Source organism: Magnolia sinica, chromosome 8 (genome assembly GCF_029962835.1).
Source record: "Magnolia sinica isolate HGM2019 chromosome 8, MsV1, whole genome shotgun sequence".
NCBI classification, from domain to species: domain Eukaryota; kingdom Viridiplantae; phylum Streptophyta; class Magnoliopsida; order Magnoliales; family Magnoliaceae; genus Magnolia; species Magnolia sinica.
The window spans coordinates 86,501,351-86,528,315 of NC_080580.1; the positions used below are offsets into that span (position 1 = coordinate 86,501,351).

The 26,965-nt window shown below is 37.8% G+C and overlaps 1 protein-coding gene across 1 annotated transcript in view; it reads right to left on the bottom strand.

Annotated features, from left to right (window-relative positions):
- The window catches only part of LOC131253585 (AUGMIN subunit 2), a 36,318-nt gene extending 20,904 nt beyond the window's left edge, over positions 1 to 15,414 (bottom strand). The window contains exons 1-3 of the mRNA XM_058254640.1: positions 15,107 to 15,414; positions 7,167 to 7,295; positions 3,301 to 3,405 (exon numbers count right to left, since the gene is read on the bottom strand). Coding sequence (XP_058110623.1) covers positions 3,301 to 3,405; positions 7,167 to 7,295; positions 15,107 to 15,241 — 369 coding nt within the window. The 5' untranslated portion in view covers positions 15,242 to 15,414. The remainder of the gene's footprint in view (positions 1 to 3,300; positions 3,406 to 7,166; positions 7,296 to 15,106) is intronic.
- Positions 15,415 to 26,965: the final 11,551 nt, after the last annotated feature.

Here is a 26,965-nt window from a genome sequence, read left to right on the forward strand (position 1 = left end):
TCCAAAAAAAGAAAAGGTATTCCACATGTCCCACCTACTCACGAGGCACTTGATTCCCCATTTTATCTTGGCCTAATAGGTGTTGGAGTGAATGTCTTTTATGTATGATTTTCAAGATCATGAATCTTCTCTTGCTCAAGCTTGTCCAATTATGACCATGGCAATGACTATTATAGGTGATTTATATGGTGTGGCACAAACCACCCCCCCCCCCCCCCGGACCTAGGCCAAGCCCATTAACTCCCCTAGTTTCTGCAGTGTCGGAATGTAACACAATGTAAATTTCCCATATCTCTACCTAATAGGTGTCGTAATAAAAGTTTGTTACCTAAGAACTTCAACATCCCAAATGAATGAGAGAGAGAGAGAGAGAAAGAGAGAGAGAGAGCACAGCTATACCCAATTTATAATGCCTTCATCTTGTTGAGAGAGCACAGCTATACCCAATTTATAATGCCTTCATCTTGTTGAAGTTTATACTCAAATGTATATTCACCCTCATGATTTCCATCATATAGTGAAGATGCATTGGAAGAAAGCATTATGAATTGAGTGTCTATATCAAGAATATTATTTGACGCAGTCGACAGTACAAGTGGACATTAAATGTGAGCCACTGCCATGGCCAGTTCAAAGACAAAAGTAAAAGAGGAAGTTGATGTCCAGTAGCAGCTGGTCAAATTTTTTTTACTAATCTACAATTTAAAAGACCAGGAAATTGTTAAGGCTAACTTGATGTTGATGATCATGAAGATGACTTTTGCCCCAACTCATATTTTAGTCCTTTTTCAACATATTAGAACGTGCAAGTGTCCCTTAACACAAAAGCCCCAAAAGTTGTCAATAACTAACCAAAAACAACCCAAAAATCTTTTAGTATACCCTTTCTCCCTTGAGAAGGACTATTTAGCTCTTGTTCCCACAAACTCCCCTCTTCTTCTTTACCTCTCTACCTTCAAACACATCTCCCATAATCCCATAAAAAAGAACACGCAGCAAGAAGAGAGAGAGAGAGAGAGAGAGAGAGAGAGAGGCGTGTTTTAAATAGCTACGTGATGCAGTATGTAGCTTATGCTACAAACCGTAGCTTAGCCTTAATGCCAAGTAGCTCATGAAAATAGCTTAAGTCATGTGTAGCCTACACTACATGATTAATTTGCATACGCTACACGCTACGTAAATCACATTACTAGTTATTTTTCACTTCAACATTAAAATCAATTAATTTGTTCCATTATTTGTTACATTTTTCTATTTTCAATGAAAATCAGTTAGTCTTTTAAATGCTTTTAGTAAAAAAATATGAGTAACAGCATTAAATCCGTTTGGTTGTTCTTTCTTTACCTTTATACTTAATCATTGCCCTTTCCTATTACTTTATGTTGCATTCAGTTGCACCAAATATCATGAAATTTTGTTACATTCATTATTAGTCAATCTAATTTGGTGCAAAACGTCATGAAATTGTGCAACCAAGTGCAAAATCTAGAAGTAGCATATAGCTTAGACTAATGCTATGCAGCTTACGCCTCACACTTCACAGGGGTGAACACTACCCTACATGATATTTGGTATTTAAAACACTGAAAGAGAAAGAGAGGAGTAAGGTTTAAGGAATCAAGAACTCTTGAATTCCTCATAAGCAAACCAGTTAATGAGAAGAGCTCAGCTGTTTCCTGTAACCATGGTATTCAAAAACAGTAATATATTAGCCATATCGGCAATAAGGAAACAGTCACCCCTGTCGCACATTACAAGGGTGAATGTCTGCTCCGAGAAAAATGAGCCTCGGCTATTACGGGCCGATGTGCCCCATATTGGGACCATTACATGGGTCGATACGACCATTGCAAGCCAATTCGGGCATAAAGGGCCTATTGTTTGTGTGTGTGTGTGTGTGTGTGTGTGTGTGTGTGTGTGTATCGTTTTTTATTGTTTTTCCACTTCTTTCTTCATTTAAGCAATGAAGGGAACTTAGAAACTAACTTTAAACTAGATATAGGCCTATTTTGAGGAGGATTCAATGAATCAAAGCAAAATGGACCAATTTGGGAAATATCAAAATAAGGGGTAAAACATCACTATTTCATTTTTTTTTCTCTGTTTTCTTTTCATTGTATGTATATCTTTAATGGGCCTAATCCACCAAATCATGAATGATTTATGTTCTATTAGAGTGTCGTTCATCAACTTTCAGCAGGTTAAGCTGACACAGGCCAACAAACAACATTATTACCAATGAATGGCCCATAACACCAAGTGCATGTCCGAAACCAAAATAGAATAACTATTTAGGATCCTCACATTTTTTAGAATTTTATCAATACTTCTTTAGATTTCCTGCCCCCTCCCCACCAAAAAAAAAAAAACAAAAGACCATTACAGGCCCATGTCATATCAGCCTGCTTGATGCTACTGTTACATAATACCTTGCTGCTGGTAACTACTGCTAGGAAGATCTATTTGATATTCCTTCGTCTCCAAGGCTCCAGAGAACATAACAAAGCATGAATATCTTACCTTTCCCCTATCATGAGCAAACTATTAATATCTTACATAAACAATGTACACGGGGGTGTGTTAGACCTGCTGTGGAACTTTTCAGATTGATACTATAGTGCCTGTGTAACATATGTGAACCATTTCCTGATTCACAAGGAAAATGGAAGACCAGCATAATCACCTGAAGTGCAAAAAGAAATCGATGGAAACAGGTGATTCCGAAGTTCTTTTATCAATTACATGATACAAAAGACACTGGGTTGGGAAAAAAAAAACATGCTGTAGAGTTCCAAGGGAAAAATTTTAAAAATAAAAAATAAAAAATCATGCTTTAAGGCTACATTTGGATGCACAGGTGAATTGACTTCTGAAGAGTAAGTCTAAACCAAAGGATATGAGCAACTTGTAGCAACATTTCCCAGTATTCATAATGAAGAAGAATACTCAAATTGTAGTTACATTCACTTTTACATTCATTCACTCAATATTAATGCTAAGGTAACAACAATTTAGCCATTTGCACTTTATTAGACTAATAATGAAATTCAATTTGATAATGACCAAAGTGCATCCAACTCAAAAGTGCATTGATCCTGCAATGACATACTGTATTTGCCGAGTTCCGTAGTTCATCTCTGTTGAATATGTAGTATTCAGACTTGATAGTGACAGAAAGTGCATGCAATTCAATTTCAGGACAGTGTACTGATACTGCATCCAAACACAGTCAATGAAGTAACAAGAGATCTTCTTGCCAAAGTCATCAACCTTTTTCTACTGATTAATAAACATGTTTACCTTGTTCTGAATGACATCTTTTAATATAGCAGTAATCCTAGCCAGAGACTCGCACTTCTTTTCCATTTCACTCACATGTGTTAGATGTGCGACGTTCTTGTCATCCTGATGCATTACAAACATGCATATTAGCAGAAGGAATTCCATGGCCAGAAACAACAATTAAACCACAACTCTAAACTAAAATGATAAAGTAATAGCTAAACACAATTAGTTGGGATAAACCGATAAGGCTTAGATGATGATGATGATGATGATTCTATAAACTTTTTTCACAATGCGGCAGTAATGTAAAATTTGAACAGCAGCTTAAATGCCACTGTAGTTTTATGGCAGAGTGATTTCCGTTCCCCTAAACATCTTTGAGGATAAGATGGGAAACAGATCTACATCTACAATTATTAAACATTAGTTTAAAAGATGAGAGGGAGAAAGAGGGAGAGTGTCATGAGGATAATTGCATGATGAATATTTGGTTTCACACACCCATTGTGACACGGCCCAGTACTATTTTTTCTTTTAGATTGGTTTGATCGGAGACGGCCGAGTACTTTCGACATGTTGTATTTGCTAAGCTTCCTAGTTCAACCGATTTTGTCATATACACTTGGATAATCGCTTATGCAATCACATGTGCCGTTTCATCCAGGTGGACCACATATGCCATCATGGCATATGTAAAAACAGTGCTTTTGGGGGGTATGCAGTCACACAGAAATCTGTGCAACCGCTTATGCAATTTCTATGTGATTGTGCCATCGCATACTTAGTCTCTCTCACACACACACACACACACACACACACACACATCAAAGCCTGGGTTTAGCATGGGACTCTCATGTTGCATCTAGGTTAGGTTTTCATATTGTTGTGTCTAGGGTTAACAGTCTTCCCATTTTCACAACACTGCATTTAGAGTTCTAGTTCTTAAGTTTCCCCATTAGATCCCTGGTTTATGCCCACTCATACTAGGCGGGGTTTTGGTCTACACCCCACAATGAATTCGGAACAGCTTGTCGAGGCTGGCTATCAATGCTATCAATAACCATCCTATGTCCATTGAGGCCCACAATAGAACTAGTAAACAACTGGCAGCCCTCATGAATGAAACCAATACTCGTATGACCCAATTGGAAAAATCCCTTCAAGCAAACCCCAACAATGGGGAAGATGATCAATCTCAAGCGGGAGGTGAAGTTGGAAGAAACCATGTTGGAGGGCGTGGAAGAGTTCATGGCAGAAGTAATGGCCATGGTGAGGTACGTACCTAGCCATCCCTTAGAGAGTATCAAGACCACCGTGATCCTAATAAGTGAATTCTAAAAAGCATGAAAGTCGAGGCTTCGAGTTAAGACAGTCGTTTAGACCCCAAGGCTTTTCTTGGTTGGCTTGCGAACACGAACCATTATTTTAAGTGGTACGATATGCCCAATCACCGTCAGGTGAAGTTCGCCAAGATGAAGTCGGTGGGCCAAGCAAAGTTATTTTGGACAAATGTCGAGCGGAAGATGAAGAGGTCTAGAGATGACCAAATTTCACTGTGGGCCAAGATGAAAAAGATTTTAAAGGAAAAGTATATTCATCTCTTACCGCCAGAAGCTATTGAATCAGTGGCAATCCTTTTGTCAAGGATCAATGCCTGTGGCTGATTACATCTCCAAGTTTGATGAATTCATGATGTGTTGTATCGATGAGGACTCACTAATGACCCTTTCTCATTTCAAGATGGTCCTCCGACTTGAGTTTTAGCGTGAGCTCATTCCTCATGATGTCAGCACCTTAAAGCATGCCTATCAAGTGGTGCAAGAACTTGAGCGGTATCTTAAACCACAATTCATGAGACAATTCAACTCTCGTGAATCCACTGTTAAGGCCACTCCCTAGGGAGCTAAGCCTATTTATGGGAGTCAATCCAAAGCCCCTGCCGGTACTTAACCCACCAATAGGGATGTTAAGGGAAATGGTCTCTAGTACCAACTTGATGGCAAATGAGTAAACGTGGTGTTACAACCGCCACGGATATGGTCATTTTACGTACCAGTGCCCCACGAAAGAGCAAAATAAGGCCCTCAGGATTGGCGAGATTGAAGATGCGGATGATCAAGGTGATTGCAAAGAAGAATATCAACCCGAAATTGGTATTGGTGATGAAAATTGATGTTTTACTCTCCAAATCTACTTTCTGGGCTCTACCAATCCAAACAGGCCTTTATGGACAAAGACACTATTGTTCCTTTCCTTCCAAACCGACCAAAGGACATGTAAGAGGCACAAGTTTCAAGATAGCACTCCCTTGCCACCCTTATGCCTGTTGGCTATGCCTCCCAAATTGGAATAGATTTTGGCAGCGTCCACAAATTTACTACAGCACCATCACCACATATTCAACATAAAACAAAAGAACAATGAAGAAAAAGATGGTTCACATTTTACGCATCATCATGCACATGCTAGAGCCATTGACAATTGGCATGTCCATTTTGGAGATAATCAATTGTTAACACTTTGAAACGTCCGACGAGCCACTAAAAAGCTATATGACTTTGGGGCACAATTCACTACCCGCAAATACAGAGTTGTCCCCACATCCCTCTTCCTGTGTCAACTTAAATTTGTGCAGAGAACTTTCCATACATCTCCCATCACCACATTCTCCTATCCTGCCCAAACTGATTAGACACAGCACCCTCCAACACCACAAACAGCCTGACAAATTCATCCATCTCTTCCTCCGTCAGCTCCCTACAGAATCTTGGAGACCAAACAGTTGGGGGTGCCAACCCAAATATAAGAGAACAGCAACTCAAGCATCCCTATAAAGGAAGGAATCTTTCTTCTTGAGTGCTATGTTTACATTTCTTCCACGAGGCCACAAATGTTTTGTTGCTTTCCCAATACAGAACAAGTTAAGATGACGCAAGCTTGCCCAACTTGCAGCCAAAGAAGTCCGCAAAATTAGAAACATCCTACATGTACATTCTAACCCAAGGATCTCACTTTTGAAAAGAATAATTTATAGAAAGGATCTCTCCTTTGATAGGATGGTCCATGTAATGGTTTCTTAACCTGTTAGTCAAGGGTTCAGGAGTTGTTGCCATCATAGTAAAAAATTTAACACTACCTTGAAACATCATGGAATTTTTCTCAAATTGTAGACTTGGGATCTGTCGGGGCCTCAAAACAATGATGCATCACCTGCAAACTGGATGTGTGAGACTCGGAAACTTGCATTCTCTACTTTGAATCCCTTGATCAAGCTTTCCTCTCTAGCATTTTCCAACATTCTACTAAGGGCCTCATCAGTGACTACAAAGTGAAAAGGAGAAAGAGGATCACCCTTCTTTGTCACAACCATGGATAATGTGTTGAGCTAACACGTTCCTACATCCATTTGTCTCCATCTCATCCCAAATTCCGACATTCCAATGTATAATTTAGAAATTCCTCGTCAACATGATCATAGGCCCTTTCCAAGAGTTATCAAATGATTTCCAGCTGCCTCTCCCTATCACTTGAGTTGATACACTCATGAGCGATGGGGGCCCCACTCAGAATCTGTCTGCCATATGAAAATTCCTTGTGATTTGGTTATCACGCAAACCTCATAGTTGGGAGATCTTTTCCAGAAGAAGGAGCCCTGACCGAGCATATGGGTCTACACCCTTTTAGGCTTTCAGCCCTCTTTAAAAAATAAAAAATAAAAAATTAAGGGGCAACAAAGGATGCACCAATATCATTTGAAAATGTCCCCCTCCCCTATAAAATGGAATGAATACATAGAATATAATAGTAAAAGAACCACATCATCATTCTACATAAATCAGCGATAATCATAAACTTTTTAAAACTAATTTTCAATATTTCACCTTTCGACCTTGAACTTCTACTTTCAAGTTTGCAATGTTTCGTTGTACAGAAGTAAGCTCTCGTAAGACTTTAATCAAGTCATCACTCTTGTCACTGTTAGACATCGATGACATGCTTTGTGTCTCTTCCTGCAGGAAGCAAGAAAGATTGAGAATTAGACAATACTTTGTAATGAATTCATGCATAACTAATATCTTTGAAAGACAAATTTACAAGCATAACAACAGAAAGATTATTATTTTATTCGTCAAGTAGAATGCCATACCATTGTCATGTAATGCAAAGGTCATTTGTTTGATAGTTCTCATTGATATGAAAGAAGAAATCAATGCTTATAACACGTCTAAATTCCAAAGGATGATTTCTAAATTCTAAACAAAGTTGACCAACACGAGTATTTCATGTGTAAGGAAAAAATACTTGTAAACTCCAAACAAATTTGACCAACTTGAACATTTCATCTGTTAGGAAAAATAAGATGGATAATTTAAAATATGTCTCAAGCACACATTAAATAAATAGAAGACCACCTAACATTGTTTACATTAAGTGGAACTTAAGAACTTAAGAACTTAAGAGGACCAAGACAAACTAATATCATAGACAATGTGATTATTTAAGAAAGACAAGTTTACATACAATTAACTTGGTAATTTGGCTATAGCATGCCAGTAACTAGTCCCATGTTGTCCTCTACCTCATTAATTTAAATACCTTGCACCCAAGTCCCTCCCGCCAGATTTTCCTAACGAATGTTAGCTCAAGTAGCATTTTTTTCTTTAAAATGATGAAATTAAATGCCTCTTTCAAAGGGACCAGAATCCTCTGCAGTCCCTTTTTGACTGCGTACAACAATAAAGCTCTGTGGGTCCACCGTGTTGCCTGTGGGAAATCCACACCATCCATCAGGTGTGCCCCTCGATGTTGGGCCCTAAGTTTTAAAAAAATAAAAATAAAAATAAAAAATCATCGGGATCTACAACTCAAGTGGGCCACACCCTAGGACAATGGATATGAGACACCAACCATAGGTTTGTGCATGGAATAACCATTAGGACGCGGATTTCCAGCAAAAGCCTTTCGCAGGAAGTTCCTACACTGGGATGCTGGGTGGGGCCCGCCATGATGTTTGTGAGAAATCCACCCCGTCCATCGTTTTGCAAGCTCATTTTAGGACGTGACCAAAAATGAGGCAGCTCTAAAACTCAAGTGGGCCACACAAGAGGGAAAATTGGGGAAAGAAATGCCTACCGTTGAAACCTTCTTGGGCTCCACCTTGATTTTATATGCCATCCAAACTGTTTATAAGGTCATTCCCACTGGGATGAAGTGAAAACACAAAAAACTTAGCCTAATACAAAACTTTTGTGGCCATAGGAATGTTTCAACGGTGCTCATTGAATCCCCACTATTTCCTCTCACGTGGCCCACTTGAGAGTTTTGGATCCTCCACCTCATTTTGGGTCAAATGTCCAAAATTGAGCTCGCAAAACAGATGGACGGGGTGGATTTCTCACAAACATCATGGTGAGTCCCACCTCCCAGCTCAGGAACTTCCTGTGAAAGGTTTCGCAGGAAATCCGCATCCCCACCATTATATGTATTTCATCAAAACAGTTAATTAAGTTTGACTTACCAGGATGCAACATTTGCAGTATCAATACTAATGCATGTAATGCATCTTGGGATAGGGAAACACATTTGTATCTCAAGGACACTATTGTGTGTATTGGGGAATATTTTGCTGATTAAGGGAAACATTAGGAAAATAAAGGAATTTTTAAATGAAACTTCAAGAGATGTTGAATGTGAAATGATAATACACTTAGAACTCAAAACATCACCAAAAAAAAAAAAAAAAAACAAGTATGCATAAGAAATTTCTTCTGTATAGGATCCTAAACTACACACTATCTAATAGAAGTAATGTAATTATATCCAAATTGAGTTCATATCAGTCACAAATTATACAATACAAGTACCAAAACAAAATTGATACATCCAAAAGTCAAAAAAAGAAGAAGAAGAAGAAGAAGAAGCAAAAGTGAATCTGTTCCACTACTCACTACATCCAAAAGTCAATACATTCCATTAATATTTTTTTAATTCACTGCTAGAAGTTAGAAAATTACACTAACTAGTAAATCAACTATACTCAATTTATACTAAGCACACTTTTTAAAAAAAATTAAAAAAATCCATTTTTTAAAATATAATTTTATTTTCATAAATAACCTTCAGAGTTTGGCTAAAATGCTCATAGCGTAAACTCATAAACGGTGTTAGCATCGGTCGACACATGTATTGCACCCTCGTGATGTAGAAACATATTGGGTATCGCATGGGAAATAACACATGTATAATTTATTTATTTTGGAAACATTGGGAAATTAGTTAAATTTTTAAATGAAAATTCAGAGGATGTTAAAAAAGACATTAATATACACTTAGAACTCAAAAGATCACAAGAAACAAGTATACATGATAAGTTTCCTTTTATATAGGTCCTAAACTATGCACTGTCTGGTAGAAGTAATACGGCTATACTCAAAATCAGTTCATATAATTTATAAATAATAGAAGACGTGTATGAAAACCTAGGCAATATATTCAAAAGCCAAATCTGCCCTGCAATGAATTTATTTAAAAATATATTTAAATTTTTTTTTATGTTTTGTTTAAATCAAATTTATTTTTGAAAATAAATATTGTGTGGTTGATGTTAAGATCAACATACACTCATAAATACATAAATAGAAGGCATAAGTAACATCTGATTATTGCAAATTTTTTCAAAAAAAAATAAATTTATTTTTTATTTATTCTTTGATATTTTAATTAAAAAGTATGTTTTTCAAAAAATTCTAAAATATTTTATCAATCTGTAGATCAGCCTCCAAGCACTCCCACATGATTTTTCCACGCTCTTATTGCAAGATAAATGGGTGAAAATTAAAAATAAAATGGATTTTTCCTAAATTTTCTTCTTTTTCCTAAATTCAAAAATCGAAGGTCAAAATCCATGATTTTAGCATACAAAACATGTAAAATCATGGATTACTGACTTCACTCTAAAGATTCCAAGCACTGTAGACACAAGAAAACAATTTAAATTAACAAAAATGCACCAATTAGGTTTCTGATACCACATGCTCTCTGATCTACATTTTCATACCCAAATCCCTTTTTTCTCTCATTTTTTTAAAGCCCCAAATCCCCTTTTCTCTCCAAACAAATGAAAAAGATTAGTCAAAATTCTCTTAGCAATGCAATCCTAGCAATTTTTATGGATTTTTGGCAAATTGTCCAAATATTTCAGAAGGAGACCAGCACAAGTGCGATGTCATTGATATGTGCAATACATATCGACGATATCAGAAAATTTTTAACCACGTTATTTTCAAAATATCACATTGTATTGATAAACTACAATATATTGCAATGCATCAACTGATATTGGGAGGTTTCCCAACTACAACCCAATTTCGTATTGGCACTATGCCATATCGATAGTACATTGAAATTGTTGTTCATAAATCTACATACAGATCATCCTACACTCATAGATTAGTATAATTTAAAAAATATATAATCTTAATTGAATTTCTAATTATTTTCGTTCTTTCTTAATTACAAAATTCAAAAATTACGAAAATTGTTGCCAATCCGCAAATTGGCCTACAATTAGTGTCCAATGCTTCTTTTTTTTAACACCATACTTCAAATTTAAATGGGTGAAAATAGAAGATTTTGGGATTTTCCCTACTTTCTTCAAGTTCCTCAAAGTAAAACATTGGAGCTTCAAATCCATGATTTTGCATACAAATCATTCATAATCACAGCTTGGTAAGTTGTTTCTATTGATTATAAGCAAAAAATTTGGACTCTTTAATCTCGATTTCCCTACCACAAATGAGATTTTTCCCGAAACAACTCAGAAGGAGTTGCCTAAATGTGATTTAGAACAAATCCCCTTAAAGAAATCCCAGAGAAATTGCTTCTTTTTTTTCTTTTTATTTTTTGCTGTTGTTTTACATTCGATTTGTCTAAAGGGGACAACATTGACCCAGTATCATTGATACATACCAACAGCAACAATATCGCCAGTCCCAATGATACTAGGGATTTATATAACGTGGCTAAGGACAATATCATGCAATATATCGTTGATATCAATGATATATCATGCAATGGAGTTTTAACTCCCTAGATATTTTCATATCACAAGGGTGTCATACCTACAATCACTTTCACAAAGGGAAGATACAAAAATCAGCCTGATCGAAAGTCAAGTGGGCCATTGCAAGTGAACTTAGACGTTTTAACTAGGGCTATAGACTATTTCAGTTCATCTCGGTCTCCTCTTTTGCTACTTTGTTTCGCACTTTTGCCTTGGTCAAGACTTGGGATATAACGATTGTCACCGCCAAGTGGTACCCACATGTTGAGTGTTCCAATGATTGGAACCATTTATGTTGCAGACTCTGTGCTATACAGGCCACTATAAGAAATGAATGGATAATTTTTACCTTGATTATTTGTAGGTGAATTTGAGACAATGGACAGAAAATTTCAATGTTCGCATTCAACCATAAAAATCAAACATGAGAATCGTTATTAAAAAGCATGATTATGGCACAATAGCTAATTCATAGTATTAGAGAAAATATGGGCAGTTCAAATTACTGACCATCTCAGCATGTGGGCCCAGGGGCTGTAACACATGCTGTGCGTGAAGCCCTATGTCCCTATTACCTGAGCGAATAAACTTGGGAATCCTCTTTGGAGTTCAAATTCTCTACAATTGTTGTAGAATTAGCTTATTCTACAACGCCGTGTGTGGGGCCCACCATAATGCAAGTCCCACATCCAATCATCCAAACGATGTGCACCTTCAGGTTTTCCACATATCCCAAAAATCAGCATGATGTAAAACACAAGTGGTTCACACCAAAGGCCAAAGTTGCATGCAGACGCCCACCATGTTTTGTGTATGCCATCCAACCCAGTCATTCATAAGATACATCCCAACATGTTTAATAGGAAACCCAAAAAACTCAGTCCATTCCAAAAAATTCAGGCAGGCCACAAGCGTGATTTTATAGGATTTAGGAATGAACCTGAGTTTTGAATCGGCTTAATTGTTGGCATCAAAGAAGAAGATGAGGGGCCACAAATGATGCACGGATTAGATGTCATGCATACATTACTGAAGACCCCACACTGTTATGTAGAACAAGCTTATGTAGAAATCAGTCCAACCATCCCATCTAACCATCCAACCATCCATCCAAACATCCTTCAATATTTCATAATATCGACAAGACACGATATTTTGCCAAGAAATCATCAACAACTGAAAAGGAAATGAAATACTGTGGTCTTGTTATCGAGCATGTTGCGATAACGATAATATCAAGATATTATCAATATTATCAACAACAATTTGAACATTGTATACAACCATGTGCCCATACCTCATCCCTTCACTCGATCCCACGTCCACCACCAAAACCCAAGTCGTAACACGATATGTTAGCGATATTATTGAAATATCGCCAATACTCTTGTGATACAACACCTAGAATTTAGATGGTCAAAATATTGGTGATACATTGGCGATATCAATACATTGGTAAAACAAGCAACACCTGGAATTTACACAGTTGAAAATGTTGGCGATACATTGGCAATATCGATATATTGGTGATACTTAGCAATACATTGCTGATACATGGAATTTCCGATACTGCTAGTGTTATCGGTATCACTACCAGTGTTATTTGTATCATTGAGCTTGAGATAAGGATAATATCAGGGATATTCGATAATATCAAGGATACTTCGAACAATGGGTGTAGTCTAGAGCCTAAGCATGTTAGCTGTGAGTCGTGTTAGTAATCATGAACTGATGGGCTCCTTGCTATTTTGTACAACCAACTACTTGAACATGACGTATCATGGATGTGAGTGATTCATGCTTCAAGGTTTGTCAGGAAACCACCCCTCCATGACCTTACTTTCCTTGTTCACCCTTTGGATGTGCATATAACATTTCTGTTGAGGTTCAATATTTTGACGGGACCATGTCTGCATATTAGTGATATCACTATGCGCCACTGCAGTGGCAATTCCAAGAGCCTAGGTAAAAGAGGAAGGTAGACGTCAAATAGGCAGCCCATCATAAAATCTTTTCCAGTCTACACCATTTAAAAGCCAACCTGAATTGCTGGAAAGAAGAAAAAAAAGGCGAGAACGGTAGTAATGACAATGACAATGATGATGATGATGCTTGGCAAAAGTTATAGAACCAGCAGCGCACCTAATATCAACTGTACTTTTTCACTGGTACTTAGAAGTAGGTTGTTGGATTGGTCCAAGTAGGTTTTCCAGCTATAGGTGTGTAGATTGGAGCAGTACAAGGCTGAATCTAAAATCCAGTAGGACTTAAATCAATGGATAGATCCACATTTCCTGCAAACTAGAGTGCTTGCCAAAAGGTTTCCTTTGTCTTTTCCTTTTCTTATTATTTCGCCATTTCATGTGTCTTCTCCATCATCAAAAGTGAAAAATGTTTCCTTCTCCATCTCACAATTTACTATTCCACTTATTTAAAGAGCAGAACACTGAATATGAACTGAAAAGTAAAAATAAAAAACTCAATTGCCAAAAGCATAGTAAACCCAGCCAGCTTGCTCATCAGCAAAGAAAAAGAAATGCCATGTAGAAAGACTGAAAGAAAGAAGAAATGAAATCAACAAGACCTCATCCAAAAAAATGACAAAAACTTCTTCATATGAAGGAGAAAACTAAGTCAAACAATGCAGTTGATGCAGTAGAACCTGAATATAGTAGAGAGCCTTCCCTCTAAGGTACACCTGGCAGCGACTGTTCATCCATCTGGCCTTATCATAGATGGGAAGTGAATTGAAAAACACATGGAGGGAATGATCCTAGCCATCTAGTTTGTGGTCTTTAACTGCCGACATTCAATGCAGCTAAGTCACCAAAAAAAAAAAAAAATGATGGCAAGAATCATCCACCAAGTGTTCTCTCCATCCATATGAAGGCCAACTAGATGAACCATCCTGATTGACAATGGAGCCATTTAAGGGCCTGTTTGGATTGCTAATTACATCAGTAATTTGCGGTAAAAGTGCAATAAGTACAAATAACAACACATGTTTCTGAAAACAAGTAATTTGACTGACAATTCCAATGTTTGGATGGACATGTTAAAATCGTAATGATGATACTTCAATGTAAAATCATAGACAAATACATCAACATGCATGTTTGGATAGGAGATTTCCACAGCAATACAATGTAAAATTGCAATAATTACAAATTTTTTTACTGTGTCCTGTTACGCCTGCATTTGACTGTTGAATTATGTGTTTAAATAAACATTGTAAAATCGTAATGTTGGCTCTTTTACAATACATAACTGATGTATTCACGATCCAAACAAACCCTACGAAACCCAATTGGATCTCTCCAAAATTAAAAAAAATTAAAAAAAACTAAGAAAGAAAGAAACCCAATTGGCAAAATCACGAAAAATCCATTTGAGGATAATGTATGAAGAAAAAAGAAAATTAATGTTGGAACTGATGAGCAGTTACGGTCGGTCCATCAATTGGACTTTATCATTGATGGGAAATGAATTGAAAACCAAATTGATAGAATGACCCTAGTCATCCATTCAGTGGCCTTTAGCTGCCAGCATTCAGTGCAGCAAAGAGATTACAAGAATCATCCGCAAGGCGATCGTTACATCCATGATAAGGCCAACTAGATGAACGGTTTGGATTGACAATGAAGCCATGTAAGAAACCCAATTGGCAAAATCAAAGGAAATCGATTGGGAAATCATGTATGAAGAAAAATCAGAAGAACAGGTTCATGTATGAATAAGAAGAGGAGAAGAAGAAGATACCTGGTTGTTGAGGGTAGGAGGAGGGACGGAGAAGCCGAGATCGGTAGCTATGGAAAGGGCGTCGGCCATTCCACCGAGGCGTCTAATGGGCTTCTTTCCGACCCAGCTCGTGTCGCTGTTGCTCGATATCGACATATCCTCTTCTCTTCTCTTCTCTATGGAGAGTTGTTGCCCAAACCCGGATGGTGGTGGTGTTCGCCGAGCTCTTCTTCGGAAGAAATGCAGTGGTGATTGAGGCGTAGGAAGGTAGAAAATACAGTAACTGTTCAGAATTTCTTTATAAGGGATAATTACTTTCTTAAGCTGATTTCACCTGTGGAAGGGACGCGGATTGCGTCCTACTCGACGGTAATTCGCACGGGCAGGGCTCTGTGGGAACCACCGTGACGTAACTATTTTATCCACCCGTTCATCGTTTTTCTCAGATCATTTTAAAACATGCACCAAAAAATATGGCACATATATGGCTTAAGTAGACCACAAAGTGGGGATTGAATGTTCACCATTAAAAACTTCTTTGGCGCTAGAGAAGTTTCGGATCAAAATAATTTATTTTATTTTTTTCACTTCATCTACGCCTACATGACCTTATAAATAGGTTGGATGGTAAAAAAAACATCACGGTTGCCCTCAGAAAGGTTTCAACGGTGGGTGTCATTATCACTGCAGCTTACTTTAGTGTGGTCCATTGGAGCTGTGTACCTGCTTCAAGTTTAGTATCATACCTTAAAATGACATGAGAAAAGCAATCAACGGCGTGAATAAAACACTTATATCATCGTGGGTCCCACAGAGCCTTGCCCGTACGGTTTACAGTCCGAGCGGGGGTAGTACGCAATATTTCCTACTAAAGTCTTCACAAGAAGATCCTGCGCAAGGATGCTGGGTGGGCCTCACCGATATATTTTTGGGAAATCTACCCCATCCATCCTTTTTGAGAGATAATTTTAGAATGTATGACCAAAAAATAGATGTATCAAGCACTCAAATAGGCCACACAAGAGGAAATAGTTGTCATTCAGTGAGCACCGTTGAAGCATTTTTATGGTCATAAAATTTCTACGTCAGGCTATATTTTTAGTGTTTTCACTTCATCCAATTTGGAATGACCTTATAAACGGTTTGGATTGAATATAAACATCAAGGTGGAGTCCAGGAAGGTTTCAACGGTGTTATTTTCTGTTAGAGGTAGGCATCGAGCCGAGTCGGGGTGGGCCAAGCTTGGCTTGGCTTGTCCATGATGTACTCGAGTTCGAGCTCGAGCTCGAGCGTGCCTTGAGCTTAACATTGAAGCTTGGCTTGTTTGCCAAAGTTCCCAGTCAAGTTCAAGTCGAAGTGGTTAGTGAGTCGAGTTTCCTAGTCGAGCTCGAGCTTGTTGGGTGAGAGAGTAATGGATTATATTGATCCTCCTTCATTGATGAAAAATTCAAAAATCTTAAGAGAATAAAGCAAAAATGAAAAAAAACAAAGCATACTGAGGAAAACTGTAAGAACCGATTTGTTCTTGATCTTCTTCCACCAAAAAATCTCTGTTCTGTAAATGTTTTGAACACAGATGAAACAGAGCAGAACACAAATTAGAAATCCAAGTAAAGAGCTGCCAATCGGATCATTGGATTTCCTTGAAGCTCTAACAAATTTGAGAAGAACTCATCAATTTCATTGGTTTGTCACAAGAAGTAGATCTCAAGAGATTGAAATCATCCTATTTGGAGCTGAAATGAAAACCGGTGGTGGTGAGCTTGTGGGCCCGGGCGTGCGGCTGGGAAAGAGAAAAAAGGGAAAGGGAAGGGGGTGCGTGCGGTCGGGTAGAGACTCTAGGGTTTTTTTTTTTTTTTTTTTTTTAATTTAAAATTAAAAAATATATTAAAAATATATATATATAATTATTTAATATATTTATTAATCGGAGTCGAGCTCGAGTTCAAGCTTCGAGTCAAGTCGAGTTGAGTTGAAATGCCCCCGATCAAACTTGGCTTGAACTCAACTCGAGCTTTAAATAATTAGCTTGGCTCGCTCAATCGACCATTAACCGGTGAGTTGACTTAAGTCGAGTTGAGCGAGGTTTTCGAGCTAGCTCGACTCGTGAACGGCCCTAATTTCCCCAATTTACCCTCTCGTGTGACACCTTTTGAGTCTTGTATCCACCTCATTTTTGGTCTAACGTCCTAAAATGTGCTCGCAAAACAGATGTACGAAATAAATTTCTCGCATACATTGCAGTGGGCCCCACTGCGTCCCGCACGGATGGGGCACGCGGATTTACTGCAGAAGCATTTGACGGAGTTACTGCCGAAGGATGTTAAGTGGGGCCCACCTTGATGTTTGTGAAAAATCCATCTCGTCCATCCATTTCAATGGCTCGAACAAAAATTAGGTATATCAAAAACTCAGGTGGGTCATATGGGGAAAGAAATTGGTACCATTAAAACATGAAAAATTACTGAGCTCTAATATGATGTTTACATGACATACAAACCCTTTATGAGGTCAATTCTAAGTGGGATGAAGTGAAAACACTAAAAAGATAATCAGATACAAAACTTTTATGTCTATTAAGAATGTTTCAACGGTGCTAGTTCAATCCCCACTGTTTCCTCTCTTGCGACCAAATTGAGATTCGGATCCACCTTGTTTTTTGTTGCATGAACTAAAATGATCTCCCAATACTAATGAACGGGGTGGATTTCTAAAAAAACATTGCATTAGGCCCCACCCAGCATCCTTGCGCAGGAAATCAGTGTAGGATTGGGAGCAACCCCGATCGACATGACGCGAATTGCTGCGACACAAGATCCAGGAATGTGGCGTTAGACGGACCTGTCTGGGAGCGTGCATCTGGAACCCTGGATTTGATATCCCTCTGGTGTGTTTTGCACCATGGATCAGAAATCAACTTTAATCCAAAAGTAGTTATGCATGATATATTCACACCATGGATCAGAAATCAACTTTAATCCAAAAGTAGTTATGCATGATATATTTATCAGGGCTTGAATTTAATTATTAAATCGACTTCAATATTTCTAATTATTGACGTATGTAATGTTTAACACAATGGTTGTAATAAGCCCGCTGAAATATATGTTTTGCCTGAAAATGGTGAAATTCCAAGTCTTGAATGTTCCACAGGCACAAAATCATGTCCGAGTGACTAACCAACAATTTTTAGCTGTTGATTTACATGGACGATGTTTGGACAGTGTTGATCATCATATTAAAGTAGTTATAGTTATGCAATTGATAATCAAATTGTATTTTTTATATTATTAGTGGGCCATGTGACCAATAGAACAATAGTATGGTGACACATATGTTACACATGTATCTATTGAGGGGATTTGAAACCCTCGGTTACTTTATGATGCCAAACAGACAAGGGATTTGAAATCCCCCAAAATCCATGGTGCCAAACGACTCCAAAAGGCCACCTCAATGTATTTATTGTATATTCAAGCCATCCATCCATCTTTCCTACTTATTTAAAGATATTTTTTCAAAAATTAAACAGATATAAATTAAAGATGAGCCACATCACATAAAACAGTGGTAATTGATGGCCTGCCACTAAAAACTTCATGACCCAACCCAAATGTTTATTGTCCCTCTAACCTGATAATAATAAGGTAACACAGATTTGGATGAAAGTAAAAAATAAATATGAGCTTGATTCAAAATTTGCATGGCTCACACAAGGCTTTAATGGTCTATAACCACTTCTCCTATGGCAGGGTCCACCTAAAATTCGCATGGGCTTTAATTGTGAGACTATAAATTTAAAACAGATGAAAAGCATAGATACACAGTGCATATATTAAGGTGGGCCCCTATGACTAGGGTCTCACCCACATCATTGGTTACAAATCGCAGCCAAGCCCTGCTCACTTGGAATAGGTTGGAGCTCCGAGGGACCGCCGTAATGTATGGGTCTACCTATACTATCCATCAATTTGCTATGTCATTTTAGGGTATAAGCACAACAATGAGGCAGATCCCAGGTTCAAGTGAACCACACCACTAGAAGCAATAATAGCGACCGCACTGTTGAAACCTTACTAGTATGTTTATTTGCCATGTCACATAGAGCTAGATGAAACAAAACAACAATATCTACAGTTGTTTCCAATTTTAATTCCATTTTTACTATTTAGTTTTAATTTGATTATAACTCTTCATCTCTCTTTTGCTGTTCTTCAGCGCCCGAACGGCGACCGGCGAGCACTCTCCTCTCCTCACTTTCTTGCCGTTCTCCAGGGCCCGACTACTCTACTTCCTCTCCTCTCTCTCCATTTTCCAGCATCTGTCCAGATGACCGACAACTGAAAGGTGAGCCTCTTCTACTCCTCTACTCATCTTATCAGTTATATTGCATCCGCCCTCTGGCCGGGGTGTGGCGAGTGGCGAGCAGTGTTCATCCGATTAGCGGACCCAACCCGACCACTAGCCTGATGGCTATGGCCCAATCAGATGGTTAGACCCCACTCGAACTCAGATTGATAAGTCGAACTCGAACTCGAACTCGGCTCGAACTGGACCGAGCTGAGCCAAGCCGAGCCGAGCTACCAATCTAAGCTCAATGACGGAGCCGAGCCAAGCCGAGCTCAAGCTGAGGGATCTAGCTGGCCGAGCCAAGCCGAACTGGGCAAAGCTTGGCTCGGATCGACTCGCGTACACCTCTACCAGTGAGTTCCCATCCACTCACCCTGAGATCCCATAAGTCAGGCTTGAACGTGTCTACATCCAACACTTCAAATCAGGTAGCTTAGTAAGTTGACTGGCCTCTTATGACTATGGGAAATCCATTAAGGCACTTAGTTTTTAATTTGTGACGGACAATAACTGTCCAAAAAACTGAGTGAAATACAAAAGGTGATAAGTTCAGTTGGTGAACTTTAAATTGCAGTCCAAAGAATATAGTCAGCGGCTCGGTTTTTACTTGCCATTGAGATTCAGCATGCAATCTCTGGATAGTGAAAGTCATGCGCCACTGAATCTGTGTGAACTCAATGTGTACTCACAGAGTGCATACATAATTCCCAATATCCAATGATCGTGTGGGAATGTTATGTGCCTGTATGGATGCACTTCCTCAAAAAGGGATTTCTGAAAAGCAGTTTCAACCCATATAAATTATAGCATTTCTTGGGCCATTGTGAATTGTGTGACCACCCATAATTGGACAACTGCCCACTTCTAAACTATGGTATATCTTGGGTCCCATTGTGGACAAACTGCGATCACCAAAAATTACCTTAACATTTTTATTATTCTTCTTGAATTTGGCCATTTAATATATTTGATTTCAGCTTGCAATATAAAATGGTGGTGGGCCATGTCGACTGTGAATCTGATTCACCCCATCATTGGTGGTGAGACATTAATGATTGAGATGAGATTCTCTGAATGATTTTTGTGACAAATCTATTTTGCATGGGATTAGAAGGTCACGATACTTGCGATATCCAAAAGAACTCATAAGTTTAACGTGAATTTAGGTTATTAAAGAATGGTTTATTATAAAATTTTGTTCAATAAACGAAGATAAGAGTATGTTACATTTTTCAAAGGTAATAATTTTTTTTTTTGCAAAAAATCTAATCTTAATTTTCTCTTCATTATTATTGTTTGTCATTACTCTCTCTCTTTTTGTTGAACAGTGTAAATTTTCCCAATCACATTGGGATATTGGAGAAAACCGAATATATAAGGTAACTCACCAATCATAACCTTAATGAAATTATAACAATTAAGATTAAATGAGAGAGAGGAAAGAATGTTATTATGAAATTCAATTAATTTGATTTTCCTTGTATTTATTTTCTTTTTCTATTTAGTTTTAGTTAGGTTTAAATATTTTTTTATTGATTCTAATATCCATTAATTGATGATAAATTTTCATGATTGGGGCCCTCGTCCATCTTTTTGTATATATTCAGATTTCTATGCTTGTTGAGACAAGTCCAAAATATTCAAAATCATTCTCTCTAAATTCGTTTTAAAGGGTGTTGTTAGTTAATATAATTATAAGAGACATCAAAAAGAAATCATTCTACTATTATGTTTTTTTATCATTAAGGATGATTTTTATTTTTTTTTAATCTCTTATTTCCCTTCTTATTCTTTTTATTTTTCTAGGATGTTAGTGGCTTATATAAGCTCTGTAACCTTTTTTTTTTTTTTTTTTTCATTCTCTCCTTTTGTTATTTTTATATTTAAAGTTGTTTGACCTCAATGTATGCTAGGCATGTCAGCTTACCAAATTTCATTTTCATCAACCATCCCGGTTGATAATATACAGAGACATGATTTTCCATCTATCAAGTGTATAATGTTTCTGAATTTCCTTTTTCTCTGTTAATCTTGCATGCAAACACTATAATTTTGATTAATTATTTTATATTTGTAAAAAAAAATATTATATTTTTAACATAAAATTACACAATTAGTCGACTATTATATTGGTATGGCTTGCAAAATGAGTAGATTGTGTTGATTTTGCATGCTGCGCCATCTACACATAATGCATATTTTGTAAGAGAGAGCATGCTGAGCCTACATGCACAATTAAGTTTGAGATTCAGCCGATCATGTTGGTCAAATTTTGTATATGTTTAATGAAAATAAATATGGTACATCCAGCAGGTGGGCCCCAATATTAGAAACAGATGAATGGGATATTAAATATTTCTCCACATTTATACATTTGTTTCACAAGTAGTGGACTACCTAAATAGTAGTGTTTCAACTTATGTTATCTTTGTTGACATTAATTAAACAAAGAGAGAGAGAGAGAGATAGAGAGAGAGAGTTTTATAAAAGAATACTAGGTTAATTGTAACACCCTGTATCTTCCATACTAGGGTGTTAATTGGCCCATTAAACGATATAGACGGAGTGGATCTCTCATAAGTAACTTTTGGGTCCCATTTTGGGACCGCGTGTGTTCATAAGGCATGTGCACCTGCGATGCACCAAATTCATGCAACGGTAAAATGGGTGTTGACCCGTGGACTCTCGAAACGGAGAGACATTCTCTCTTTCCTTCGTTTTTCGTCGGCCATGGACATTGTCCGTTCATTTGCATTGGGGCCCACCATATTTAGGATAATTAACGATCTGAACCGTCCATTGTGTGTGGACGATGGATTTGAGCAAAAATATAACCACTTCATCTGTCAGAATTCTCTAAACTTCACACACACTCAGGTATGAAATGAGTTGCCCATGAGTAGTGTTTCCGAAAATCCTCTTCCCCAATGCTCCTATAATCAGTCAGAATCATCCAGAAGAACAAGATCGATGAGATAACCCTACGTTTGGAAAACGCCATTGGAGCTCCATCATCTTCCTCGGCAAGCTTGAATGTCGGTGGATCTTCATGTGGCAATCGATTTCAGATTTTTCCGCCAAAATAACTTTTTAAAATTTTAAATTAAAAAGTGCGGTGTGTGTGCTTTGTCCCACATCGGAAATACAAAGAAAAGTTTTGTGGTTTATATGAGATGTTGAGAAGGGTATTCTTACTTGGATCTTTTTGGAGGAGATGAAACACGGGTTCACATTGGAACACATGCACGCGCGCGCTTGCGCTCGGGCTCGGGCATGGGCGTGGGAGTGGGCGTGGGCGTGGGCAGTGTGGCTGCAGTGTCGCATCGTGTCGCAGATAACACACTTTACACTTTGCACTTAGGGCGGTGCAACCTCAGTGCGATCGCGGTGCGATGGGTCTAGTACGATGTCTTATCCTGGAAGCAATTCGCCTGTAACCCATCAGCAGTTGATAAGGGGACGAATCACGCTTTAACGACAGCGTATTTTATACGTGATTCAGCTTAGTGATAATTTTATTTTATTATTTATTTTTCGGTGTATCCAAAAGTAGTTTTCCTAACAAAAAAAACTTATCTATGGACACCGAAAGTGTTGCATCAATCAAACTGATGAACCAGGATCTGATCCGATTGGACCGATTCGATGGTTCAAATTTCACTAGATGGCAGGACAAGCTGAAATTCCTGTTGACCGCGCTGAAGATCTTCTACATCTTGGACCCGACTCTCCAGCCTCTGCCTGAAGCAAAGGACACTGATACTCCAAAACAGATCGCTGCTAGGATCAAGCGACAAGAAGATGAACTGCTGTGTCATGGCCACATCCTCAATGCTCTCTCTGATCAATTGTACGATTTGTACATGGGGACCACATTAGCGAAAGAAATTTGGAGCGCGCTGGAATATAAGTACAAGGCTGAAGATGAAGGTACATAGAAATTTCTAATTGCCAGGTATTTCGATTTCACGATGGTAGACAACCTACCACTGCTTGCCCAAATCCAAGAACTGTAGCTTATTGTAAACAAAATAAAATCCATAAAAAATGATCTTCCTGAATCCTTTCAAGTTGGAGCTATAATTGTAAAATTGTCTCTGAGCTGGAAAGACTATAGGAAAAAACTATTGCAAAATTCCGAAGGGTTCACCTTGGAACAAATTTAGAAGCATCTTCGTATTGAAGAAGAATCCCGTAACCGAGACAAAAAGGATGACGCTAATGGTGCATCCTCATCCAAGGTGAACGCAGTAGAAAAGACATCCCAGAATAATACCTATGAGAAAGCTGATTCCCTTAAACCTAACAAAGATCAAGGAAAATTCAAGAAAACCCAAAAGAAGAAAAACGGCAAACCTAAGGGAGCTTGCTATGTCTGCGGCAAGACCGGGCATTTCGCCCGAGTCTGTAGGGACCGAAAAAAGCCTAAGAAAGAGGCTAATGCAGTAGACGATGAAATCGTAGCCATGGTCACAGAAGTGAACCTAGTTCAAGAGAAAATCCCTGGTTGGTGGTACGATACAGGTGCCACAGTCCATGTATGCAATGATCGATCTGCTTTCAAAACCTATGAAAATGAGACCAATGGTCAAGAGGTTCAAATGGGAAATGAAGGACGATCGAAAGTTGTAGGCAAAGGAACCGTGGAATTACTCTTTACCTCTGGAAAGAAAGTAATCCTGACCAACGTACTGCATGTCCCAGACATAAGGAGGAATCTTGTCTCAGGGGATCTCTTGAGCAAGCCTGGGATTAGGGTTGTGTTTGAATCAGGCAAGCTGATCTTGTCTAAGAATGGAAACTTTGTGGGTAAGGGATACGCTTGTAATGGGATGATCAAACTCTCTTTAAATGAAAAGAATTCTTCTGCTTACATGATTGAGTCTGTAACGCTATGGCATGGTAGACTAGCCCATATTGGCTACAGTACCATAAAACTCATGGCTAAGAACGGCCTAATATCATACAATGATAGTGACAAAGATAAATGTGAAGTATGCATACGGTCTAAAATAATAAAGAAACCATTCCCTAGCGTTGAGAGATCCTCTCAAATATTAGACCTAGTGCATACTGACATATGTGAACTAAACGGCGTTCTTACCCGTGGAGGTAAAAGGTACTTTATAACATTTATAGATGATTGTTCAAGATATGTATATATATATATCTGTTAAAATCGAAAGATGAAGCATTTAATGCATTCAAAATCTATAAAGTTGAAGTAGAAAATCAATTAGATAAAAATATTAAAATCCTTCGTAGTGATCGAGGAGGAGAATATTTCTCTAATGAATTTTCTAACTATTGTGAAGAACACGGCATAATACATCAGTGCACAGCACCTTATACACCACAACAAAATGGTGTAGCAGAGAGAAAAAATAGGACGTTAGTAGAAATGGTCAACTCAATGCTAATACAAGCACAGTTACCATTAAACCTATGGGGAGAAGCGCTGTTAGCTGCATGTCATGTTTTAAACCGAATTCCTTCTAAGAAAACCAAGACCTCTCCATACGAAATATGGAAAGGAAGAAAACCAAACATAGGGTATCTTAGAGTGTGGGGGTGTCTTGCATATTGCAAAACTCCAGAACCTAAAAGAACTAAATTAGGACCAAGAGCTATCAAGTGCATCCTTGTAGGATATGCACAACATAGTAAGGCCTATAGACTTCTAGACTTAGACTCCAATGTAATCATAGAGTCTAGAGATGTAGAGTTCTTTGAGAATTCTGTATTCACGGAGGAAAAGAATGCTGAGATTCAATCTCCTAATGAAAATATAAAAGAAACACAAATAGAAGAGAAAACTCGTAGTGAACCTCGTAGGAATCAAAGAGCAAGAGTAGAAAAGAGCCTTGATCCTTATCAAATAAACTCTCAGCGACTCTCTTTTCATCTAGTTGAGGGTGATAGAGAAAATGTAATTAGGAAAATACCTATAGTTTTAATTATAGAATATGAACCTAAAATCTTTAGTGAAGCTATGACTTCAAGAGATTCCGCTTTTTGGAAAGAAGTCATTAATGATGAAATGGATTCTATAACATCTAACCAAACATGGGAATTGGTAGATCTACCTCCAGGTTCTAAACCAATAGGTTGTAAGTGGGTATTTAAGAAAAAATATCACACAGATGGTACAATTCAAACTTTTAAAGCAAGATTAGTTGCTAAAGGTTTTCGACAGAAAGATGGAATTGATTATTTTGACACTTATTTACCAGTAGCTCGAATAACATCGATTAGGATCTTATTCGCTCTTGCTTCCATGCATCATCTTCATATCCATCAAGTGGACGTGAAGACAGCATTCCTAAATGGTGATCTCGATGAGGAGGTTTACATGGAGCAACCAGAAGGGTTTGTTCTACCAGGAAATGAAAGAAAAGTATGTAGACTTGTTAAGTCTTTGTATGGATTAAAACAAGCACCAAAACAGTGGCATGATAAATTTGATTCTAAAGTTCTGTCTTATGGTTTTGAACACAATATTGCTGATAAATGCATATATTCAAAAGTATGTAATGATTATGTTGTAATCATATGCTTGTATGTAGATGATATGTTAATAATCAGTAATAAAATGGAAGGTGTAACTGAAACCAAAAAGTTTCTCTCTTCAGTTTTCAAAATGAAGGATCTTGGACAAGTGGATACCATATTAGGTATCAAAGTTAAAAAACATAGTGGGGGTTTTGCATTATGCCAGTCTCATTATATTGAGAAAATAATAAACAAGTTTGATCAAAATTAAAGAGGCAAAGACCCGGTTTGATCCAAGTATCAAGTTAAAAGAAAATAGTGGAAGAGCAGTTGCACAACTAGAGTATGCTAGTGCTATAGGTAGTCTTATGTATGCAATGCAATGCACAAGACCGGATATAGCATACGCTGTGAGTAAACTAAGTAGGTTTACAAGTAATCCAAGTGTTGAACACTGGAAAGCAGTAAGTAGAGTTCTAGGTTATCTTAAAGAAACCAAAGAACTAGGGCTATTTTACTCAGAATTTTCAGCAGTATTGGAAGGATATACTGATGCAAGTTGGATATCGAGTGCAGAGAACAACAAGTCCGCTACAGGGTAGATATTTACTTTAGGAGGTGCAGCTGTATCTTGGGGATCCAAGAAACAAACTTGCATAACGCACTCAACTATGGAATCTGAGTTCATAGCTTTGGCTGCTATAGGCAAAGAGGCTGAGTGGTTAAGGGATCTTCTATTAGAAATCTCATTCTATGCGAAGCTTATATCTGTTGTTTCACTTCATTGTGATAGTGAAGCTACTCTAACAATAGCCTATAGCGGTACCTATAATGGGAAGTCTAGGCACATAAGTTTGCGACATGACTATGTAAGACAATTGATTCAAGATGGAATCATTGCGATCTCATATGTAAAATCAAGTAATAACTTGGCTGATCCTTTTACTAAACCTCTAACGAGAGAGGTAGTAAGGACAACATCTAGAGGGATGGGGTTGAAACTCTTTACTTAAAGTTTCACCAGTGAAAGAAATCCAA